We start from the raw sequence: 10,273 nt of genomic DNA, 5'->3' as shown, positions 1-10,273 counted from the left end.
CCCTCCACTGCTGCCCTCCCAGGTGCCCTCCACTGCTGCCCTCCAGTGCTGCCCTCCCAGGTGCCCTCCACTGCTGCCCTCCCAGGTGCCCTCCAGTGCTGCCCTCCCAGGTGCCCTCCAGTGCTGCCCTCCCAGGTGCCCTCCAGTGCTGCCCTCCCAGGTGCCCTCCACTGCTGCCCTCCCAGGTGCCCTCCACTGCTGCCCTCCCAGGTGCCCTCCACTGCTGCCCTCCCAAGTGCGCTCCCAGGTGCCCTCCCAGGTGCCCTCCCAGGTGTCCTCCACTGCTGCCCTCCCAGGTGCCCTCCCAGGTGTCCTCCACTGCTGCCCTCCCAGGTGCCCTCCCAGGTGTTCTCACAGGTGCCCTCCGTGCTGCCCTCCCTGGTGCCCTCCGCCGGTCCCTCCGCCGTGCCCTCGCTGCCCTCCGTGGTGCCCAGGAATGCGGCGCATACTTGTCTGTCTCCCGTCCTCTGCAGCACACAGGGACATGTCGCCCACTCAGTGTCATTCAGCGCTGCCAAAAATGTTATAAATGAGAGTCCGCCAACTTGGAGGGCAGCGTGCCAGCCTAGCCCTATAGAAGTGCATTCAGTGCGCCCGCCGCCTACGTGCCGCTCCAGACACTGCCCGCACCGCGCACTCCGCTCTGCTACATACAGCTGTTTGCAAAAATTAAAAAGAAAAAAAAATGTCACCTGATTCACTGTGAATTTGTGTAAAAAAAAAAAATCCCCACCCCCAAAACAGACACACACACACTCATACACACACTGGAGACCGCCCACAGCAGACAGCTAAGACCCCCTTATAGATTTAAAGAGAGACTGCACCGCCTGACGTTCATTCAATAGAGATCCGCCGCCCCGACAGCCGCACTCACCGCCCGGACTGAGGATGAGCCATCGCCCGGGCGTGCTGGGACTGCTAGTGACTGTGTGTCTGAGCCACTTCATGGGGGAGCACACTGCCCAGGGTAAGACACACCGCTCACACCGAGGCAACCATTTACTAATTAGTTTTATTTATTTTACTATTATTATTTTTTATATTTTTTTTTTTTTTTTTTAATTTTTCATCATTTCATGATCAGCTTTTTCTCCAGCATGGGGAGAACTGACAGAGAAAAAAAAAGATCATCCAATCTAATACTTTTCTTCTTCAAAAAGTTTTAAAAAAGTGAATCTCAATTTTTTTTTTTTTTTGGTTGGACTAAGATTCTGCTGGGAGAAAAAAAAAAGTTTGTTTCCAGGAGTTTGGAGAAACTAGTTACAGTTTACTGATGAGGTAGAGCGAAAAGTTTTATCTGTGTCCCGGATATTGTTTGGATTCATATCGGAGGATACTAACGATGTGAAGAATTAGAACGATACCTGAGGGGTGTAGGTAACGAGCGCATTGCTCCATGGCGTTGGATGGATGAATGTCCCCTTTGTTTTTTGCCTGTTGTTGGATAGATTATTGTAAAGTGCTGCGGAATGAAAGAAAATTATTATTATTATTATGCGGCGGAATGTTGGCGCTATAGAAATAAAAAAATAATATTATATAATTATTATTATTTTTTAATTATTATTATGCTGCAGAATGTTGGCGCTATAGAAATAAAAAAATATATTATTTTACTATTATTATTATTAGTAGTAGTAGTAGTATTATTATTATTATTATTATGCTGCGGAATGTCGGGCTATAGAAATAAAAAAATATATTATTATTATTATTATTATTATTATTGTGCTGCAGAATGTTGATGCTACAGAAATAAAAATATATTATTATTATTATTATTGTGCTGCGGAATGTCGGGCTATAGAAATAAAAAAATATATTATTATTATTATTATTATTATTATTATTATTATTGTTGTGCTGCAGAATGTTAATGCTACAGAAATAAAAAAAATATTATATTTTATTATTATTATTATTATTATTATTATTATTATTATTATTATTATTAATAGTGTGCTGTGGCATATTGGTGGTACAGAAATTGAAAAAATATATTATTTTATTATTATATTATTAATTATTATTAATGTGCAGCAGAATGCCAGCGCTATAGAAATCAAATAATAATTATTATTATTATTATTATGCTGCAGAATATTGGCGCTATAGAAATCAAATTATTATTAGTATCATTATTTTATGATAATATAATTATTATTATTATTATTATTATTGTGCTGCAGAATGTCAGCGCTATAGAAATCAAATTATTATTATTAGATTTTGTCACTTTTTGTTGTCTGGTTATTTGTAGTCTATTGTCCCCTGTTATCAGCCATTTCAATGGGATGACTGATGGTTTTTACTTTCTTTGGTATCCTGGAAAACAGAACTCCTGTCGTATGTGACTGATGGAAGCTGCTCACTTTTTAGACCATGACAGCTTCAGCTTTGGTGTCACTTTGATGTTGGTCGCTGTGGTGTTGTGAGGTTGAATTTTTCTCATTTTTTTATTGGTCACTGTGTTGTTGTGAGGTTGAATTTTTCTCATTTTTTTATTGGTCACTGTGTTGTTGTGAGGTTGAATTTTTCTCATTTTTTTATTGGTCGCTTTGGTGTTGTGAGGTTGAATTTTTCTCATTTTTTTATTGGTCGCTTTGGTGTTGTGAGGTTGAATTTTTCTCATTTTTTTATTGGTCGCTTTGGTGTTGTGAGGTTGAATTTTTCTCATTTTTTTATTGGTCGCTGTGGTGTTGAGATTGAGAGATTGAACTTTTTCTATTTTTTTTTTGTTATTTTTGTAAGGGATCCAGCTAAATCGTATATTTCGAAAGAATGTGCAAATGTTCTGAAGCCCACTCAGATTGCAACATAGCGGCGCGCACACACACACACACAAAATGGAATTGAATCACTTGGGATGAGCGCACTTGATGCCGTAATAAAGGCAGGAAGGATTGTGTTTATATGTTATTAAAGCCGATGTCAGCGAGGGGGAACGGGGTGGGATCTGCCGTGCGCTGCTTTTCTTTGCCTCTCAAGGGGTTAACCCGTGCACTGTGCGGTGTGTCTGGGGATAGGCTGGTGTTACTACTGCGGGTTATGAAACAGGACAAAATCAAAGTAAACAGTCTAGTGGAAGCGGTGTAGAGCACACTTGTTTTGTCTGAGTCACTGCTCGGTGACACTGATATGGCTGGGCGCTATGTCTTGCAGCTGGAAACTGTTGGCTACAGCAATCCAAGAATGGGCGATGTACAGGTCTCTACAGGTCTGAACTGAGCAAAGAGGAATGCTGCAAAACTGGCAGACTGGGCACCTCCTGGACGGAGGAAGACGTACCCAACAGCACGCTCTTCAAATGGATGATATTCAACGGAGGAGCACCACACTGCATACCCTGCAAAGGTAGGGCACTCTGCACCATCATCATTGTTACAGCATGTTAACAACAGGTTAATATATAGCAGGACGATATTGAGTGGGAAGGCGGGGGTCCGCTTCCCATAGATCACACTACAGCCATTAGGGATAAGTTCTACAAGCTGTTCTGTATTTGAGGCGCATACCCCAGCTATATGTACCTGGGGTCCTTTAGTCTGGGGTTGCAGAATGTGACCACCTAGACTTGATTATTAAGTGTTAGTTTTCACGGGGGGATTTATTAAAGCAGTGAAGGGGACATCTGCACTCAATTTTGAACCAGATTTCTGGAAGACATGTGCTCCCTCCTTGATGGAGTTTTTGGAGAGGACCTTTCTCTGGGCTTCATTTCTGGGCTTCTTATAGTTTTGTTGTGTTTTTTTTTTAAAGGAGCTTAGCATTGTTTTTGATACTTCTGAGATACATTGTTTCACTAATGTGCTGTTTGATACACGTTGACGTGAGCTCATAGTCGTGTTTATTTGAAAAACAGAAACATGTGAAAACGTGGACTGTGGACTTGGGAAGAAATGTAAAATGAATAAGAAAAATAAGCCAAGGTGCGTTTGTGCTCCGGACTGCTCCAATATCACCTGGAAAGGCCCGGTGTGTGGGCTGGATGGCAAAACCTACAAGGACGAGTGTGCCCTGCTCAAGGCCAAATGCAAAGGGATCCCAGAGCTGGATGTGCAGTACCAAGGCAAATGCAAAAGTATGTCCGAGCTAATACTGACTATTGTACAGATGCACTAGATGTAAAAATGACGGGGGGGGCTATAAACCCCTTGGTATATTGCCATCCCTTTTATGGGTTCTGTCCTCAATCAGTTTTTTGGCACATCGGTGGCTTTCAGCGGGACACATATTCATACCTTTGTCCTGTGTCTTTTGCAGAGACATGCAGAGATGTCCTATGTCCGGGCACCTCTACGTGCGTGGTGGACCAAACCAATAATGCCTATTGTGTGACGTGTCACCGCCACTGCCCGGAGCCGACCTACCCGGAGCAATACCTATGCGGAAACGATGGGATTACGTATGCCAGTGCGTGTCATCTGCGGAAAGCAACCTGCCTGCTCGGCAGGTCTATTGGTTTGGCGTACGAAGGAAAATGTATAAGTAAGTATTTTACCTGTCAATAATAGACTTTTGGTATTATACACCTGCCTATAGCTTTCCACCGACTGTGGCACAGGAAGTTCACAACTATAGACCTTAGAAGACGAGATGTCTCCCCCGATGATATATTGTCACAGTCACTGCTGAGAGCAATCTAATATGAAGATGTCTTATTGTGCAAAAGTAAAACCGATACTAATAATGATTAAATAATTAAAAATACTGCTAATAAAATGTTATGAGTTAGTAGTGATGGGCGAGCATGCAGCTCGTTACTCGATCGAGCCTCGAGTTTCCTAGTGACTTCCATTATACTCTCTTCTCGAGTTTCCCAGGGACTTCCATTATACTGTGTACTCGAGGTTCCCATTGACTTAATAATAATAATAATAATAAAGTTTATTTATATAGCGCCAACATATTCCGCAGCACTTTACAATCCGGTGGGGGGTTGTATAGACCAATACAAAACAAAATAGTACATTATTCAACAGCTACAGTAGGAATGAGGGCCCTGCTCGAAAGCTTACAATCTATGGGGACTTCCATTATACTCTGTACTCGAGTTTCCCAGTGACTTCCATTATACTGTGTACTCAAGTGTCCCAGTGACTTCCATTATACTCTGTACTCGAGTTTCCCAGTGACTTCCATTATACTCTGTACTCGAGTTTCCCAGTGACTTCCATTATACTCTGTACTCGAGTTTCCCAGTGACTTCCATTATACTCAGTACTCGAGTTTCCCAGTGACTTCCATTAGACTCAGTACTCGAGTTTCCCAGTGACTTCCATTATACTGTGTACTCGAGTGTCCCAGTGACTTCCATTATACTCTGTACTCGAGTTTCCCAGTGACTTCCATTATACTCTGTACTCGAGTTTCCCAGTGACTTCCATTATACTCGGTACTCCACTGACGTCCATTATCCTCTTTACTTGAGTTTCCCAGTGAATTCCATAATACTTTGACTCCATTGACTTCCATTATACTCTGTAGTCAAGTTTCCAGTGACTTCCATTATACTCGATACTCGAGTTTCCCAGTGACTTCCATTATACTCAGTACTCAAGTTTCCCAGTGGCTTCCATTATACTCGGTACTAGAGTTTCCCAGTCGCTTCTATTATACTCCGTACTTGAGTTTCCCAGTGACTTCCATTATACTCAATACTCAAGTTTCCCAGTAGCTTCCATTATACTCGGTACTAGAGTTTCCCAGTAGCTTCCATTATACTCGGTACTTGAGTTTCCCAGTGGCTTCCATTATACTCTGTACTCGAGTTTCCCACTGACTTCCATTATACTCAGTACTTGAATTTCCTTGTGTCGAAGAAGCCCGATGCTCGATCGAGTAACGAGCAGTGGTGAGAATGCTTGCCCTTCACTATTAGTTAGGGTTCAGATCAATGGCCCCCAGAAGGAAGAAACAGTGTATTACTGTAAGTATTGGGGTAGTGCGAAGTCATCATAACGGTGTACGGGAGAAGGGTGGTATGTTAGCCCCTTTGTCGGCCATAGGGATGCATGTATTGTTTGCCACTGGAAAGATTACTGACCTATGATTTCCTATTTGCAGAGGCAAAGTCGTGTGAAGACATCAAGTGTAGCGTTGGTAAGAAGTGCCTGTGGGACAGCAGAGTGGGCAGAGGGCGCTGTGCAGTGTGTGAAGATTACTGCCCGGACAGCAAATCTGATGAAGCAGTTTGCGCCAGTGATAACACCACCTACCCCAGCGAGTGTGCCATGAAGCAGGCAGCCTGCTCGTTGGGTGTACTTTTGGAAGTCAAACACACCGGATCTTGCAACTGTAAGTGACTTACCGCAAAACAAACAAAATCCAATCTAAGATATCGAAAGGCAACCCCTCCGTAATGAAGACTAGAGAGAATTGGATACCAGCACAATGGCTAGCTATTTATCGTGCTCCATTACTAGCAGACTATTATTGCCTCTTGGGCAGGAAAAGCTATCCTTTCTATTTACTAGGGGTTGCCTGAGAATATCTTTTTCCCCCTCTATTTTTTTTCCTAATTCCGCTTCTATGTGCTTCGCTGAATGCTTCATTAATGCTTTGAGTGATCTAACTCTCCGTGAGACTTACCGGTTGATCCGGTCTCTGTCTTTGCGCAGCGGCCGCTACTAACTCTGAGGACACAAGCAGTACACCTAGAACACGAGCGCTTTTTGTCTGATTACAGGAACCTGCAATAAAAGCCTGATCCATCGGGTTCTTCAGAAACTTTCTGCAGTTAAGACTTCATAGATTAATTTAAAAAAAAATAAAAAAATTAAAAAAAAAGGAAAGGAAATAAAAAAATAAAGTATTAATTAAAAAAAATAAAGTTGATGCCGAAACGCATCGCTGCAAGTCACATACAATGCAACGCTGTTTTATGGCTGTTCAAAGAGCAAAACAAACAACACAAAAACAAACAATCATGCACTGAGCTTCTGCGCTGTTGTTGTCCTTATTTAAACAACAGCTCCCCTATATTCCCCTATATAGCCATTAATGAAGATCCTGAGGACGAAGAGGAGGAGGAAGACGCCGACTACAGCTTCCCATTATCTTCAGTCCACTGGTAAAACTGTTGGAACAGCCTTTGGCAAAGGAGTGATGTCCATACTGTATATAGGTGTATGCTTATTTATTTTGAGGAAGAAAAAACAAAAAAAGTATACATATAGTTGAGTCTGGTAGACATTTATTTATACTGTGTCATGTTTTATAATTTATACATAAAATGTTTTTTTTTGTTTTTTTTGACTGTACACCTTGTTTTGAAGAAATATATTCGTCAAAGGGAGAGCAGTGTTATTTATTGTGAGAAACCTTTGCTTGTAAAGTTCGGCTTTTTTTTTTCTCGTGTAAGTCCATTCCGTATCACTGACCGTTACTGTCCAACTCCATACACTGATGTCCTAGAGTAATTGTCGGCAGGGCTGGATTATAGGGAGGGCATGTGTGGGGCCAGTCACCCAAGTTGGGAATCTCTGCCATCCTTCCTTCCTACCTTGGTTTATTAAAATAACCAATTAAAAATAGTGCTATTTGTCCCAGAACTTTTTAGTTAACCCTTTTTTATTCACATATTTACTGCTCAACTTATGGATATCTCAAGATTATACCGAGCTGTCAAGAGGTGGTCAAGATTGGACTCATTGATTCCATTGAGTCTCTAAACTTCAACCCATGCATAGCCGTCACCCCTATATATAGATACGATAGGGGTTAAGGTCAAATCCAGGTACCTTCCCCTACAAAGACCCAATGTCCTCCCCGAACCACAATCCAGCCCTGATTGTCGGCAGAGTTCTGTAGTTCATGGTTTGGTGAACTTCCGGTAGACCATCATGGCCGTTCACAAAGCCCTGTTGTTCAGAACCGAGCCTTTACCTGTTTTAGAGCTTTTTTTTTCCCTTTCATTTCCTCACATTTGCATGTCAGTTCCAGTATGTTTATTTATTGGATTTTATCTTTAGTCCTGTACATACATCCTTTTTGGATTTTGTTTACAAGGAATCTTGACTGACCAAAAGAAGCTGCGATCTATATATCAACCCTGAGATTCACGGAAACTTGTTTTTTAACGGCCATTATTATGTGGCTGGGAATAAAATACATCAAACGCAAAGACTTTATGGGAACATATCCCGTTAATCCGTGAATCCGATTTGTGAACTCATGGCAAAATATTAGCCTTGTTCGGTTGTAACCATATCAGAGCTTTATCAGTCCAAGTTTCTTGCTTTTTTTCCACAATTACACTTCTTTGGTTTCTGATTTCAATTTTATATTTTCAAAACATGGCAAGTTAAATATAAATTCATTTAAATATATAGTTTTGTACTTTTTTACCATGTAAATGTGCAATGTATATAAAAGTTATAAAGTGTATTTGTAAATAAATTATGGTTGAACAATAAAATGGAAATTTCCTATGTAGCTCTGTAATCTGTGTGGATTTGGTTTTCTAGTGTAGATATAATAGGCGGATTGGAGGTAATTCGTTAAATCTATGGGTCAATCAATAGTACAAGAGCGTAGATATCCCTGATTGGGGGTCAACAGGACGTTCTGTAAAGCTGGTGTCACACATAACGACGACGACAACGACGTCGCTGCTACGTCACCATTTTCTGTGACGTTGCAGCGACGTCCCGTCGCTGTCGCTGTGTGTGACATCCAGCAACGACCTGGCCCCTGCTGTGAGGTCGCCGGTCGTTGCTGAATGTCCAGCTTCATTTTTTGGTCGTCACTCTCCCGCTGTGACACACACATCGCTGTGTGTGACAGCGAGAGAGCGACGAAATGAAGCGATCAGGAGCCGGCACTGGCAGCTGCGGTAAGCTGTAACCAGCGTAAACATCGGGTAACCAAGGGAAGACCTTTCCCTGGTTACCCGATGTTTACGCTGGTTACCAGCCTCCGCTCTTGCTGCCAGCGCCGGCTCCTGCACTGTGACATGTGGCTGCAGTATGCATCGGGTAATTAACCCGATGCATACTGTAGCAAGGAGAGCAAGGAGCCAGCGCTAAGCGCGGCTCCCTGCTCTCTGAACTGTGACATGTAGATGCAGCACACATCGGGTTAATTAACCCGATGTGTGCTGCAGGAGAGCAAGGAGCCAGCGCTAAGCGCGGCTCCCTGCTCTCTGCACATGTAGCACAGCGACCTTATGATCGCTGCTTCTGCTGTGTTTGACAGCTAAGCAGCGATCATAACAGCGACTTACAAGGTCGCTGTTACGTCACCGAAAATGGTGACGTAACAGCGACGTCGTTGTCGCTGTCGTTTAGTGTGACACCAGCTTTAGCATGGAGTGCCAGCTTAATCAGTACAGTGTCTTCTACAGTGAAACTCTGCTCTGTTTGCTTATGCCTATAAGTCTACAGATCAATTTTGTTTGTCTTGTCTCTCCCCATCCCTCCGCCAGCTGTCTGGCACTCTGTAACTTCCAATCTTATCAAGTCATCTCAACCGCCCTTAAAAGTGAGAAATACAAACAGCTAGACCTTCCTAATTGCCCATCCAAAATTAAAAGTGAAACCCAATTAAATGACGGAGCCAAAAAAAAAAAGTGGGAGAGAGAAAAACACTTGTTATTTGTAGAAAGAGCATTTGTCACAAGGTCACGACTGCATTTCATAATCATTTATCCCCTATGACTCTACGGCATCTTTTTCTCCTGTAGGAACCGACCCAGATTTGGAGATTTGGACTTTTATTTTGGCCTATTCTTAAATTTTTAAAAACTTTTATTTCATAGAGAACTCATCAGTAGGGGACCGTGAGTTATGGCACCACCAAGCAATGGCGGACACGGACAGAAAAGGGACCCTGTGCAAGAACAATATATGGGACCTTTGCATTTCAAGAACTCATAAAATGCAAAATTTCACCAGGTTTGGAAATAGAAATGGGCCCCCTTATCTCTTAGGGCACAGCTTGCGCCATTGATATGTCCACCTCTGCCGCCAACCACTAAAATGAAGGCTAACCAAATGTCTTAGGCTAGGGCCACACGCGGATTACTGCGATCCCCTCGCATGACACTCGGCTCACGCTGGCAGTACAGCAGACCCAAGTGTCATGTGAGTGTCACTGCGACTGAGGTCCGATTGTGCGCGCGGATCTCAGCTGCAGGGGGTGGGCCGGCACTGAGGAGCGGCGGGCCGGCGCTGCGGAGGAACAGGCTGGCGCTGAGGAGGGGAGGGAGGGATTTATCTCCCTCTCTCACGGTACACCGGTGTAATGCGAGTGCAGTGCGATTTTTCTC

The 10,273-nt window shown here is 43.0% G+C and overlaps 1 protein-coding gene across 2 annotated transcripts; it reads left to right on the top strand.

The window, feature by feature from the left end:
- The first annotated feature begins 826 nt into the window (after positions 1–826).
- Positions 827–8,437, top strand: FST (follistatin). Of its 2 annotated transcripts, none has more exons than XM_075342847.1 (6): positions 827–970; positions 3,166–3,357; positions 3,866–4,084; positions 4,267–4,491; positions 6,070–6,300; positions 7,000–8,437. In XM_075342847.1, exons 1-6 carry the CDS (start codon positions 892–894, stop codon positions 7,077–7,079), a joined length of 1,026 nt encoding a protein of 341 aa, XP_075198962.1. In that variant the 5' UTR covers positions 827–891; the 3' UTR covers positions 7,080–8,437. The 2 variants fall into 2 exon arrangements, with proteins under 2 accessions (XP_075198962.1, XP_075198970.1); XM_075342855.1 differs by having other exon boundaries at positions 6,692–8,437.
- Positions 8,438–10,273: the final 1,836 nt, after the last annotated feature.

The sequence above is a fragment of the Anomaloglossus baeobatrachus genome, chromosome 1 (genome assembly GCF_048569485.1).
Source record: "Anomaloglossus baeobatrachus isolate aAnoBae1 chromosome 1, aAnoBae1.hap1, whole genome shotgun sequence".
Lineage (NCBI taxonomy): Eukaryota > Metazoa > Chordata > Amphibia > Anura > Aromobatidae > Anomaloglossus > Anomaloglossus baeobatrachus.
The sequence above is the reverse complement of the archived record's forward strand: the minus strand, read 5'-3'. Positions and strand labels throughout refer to the sequence as shown.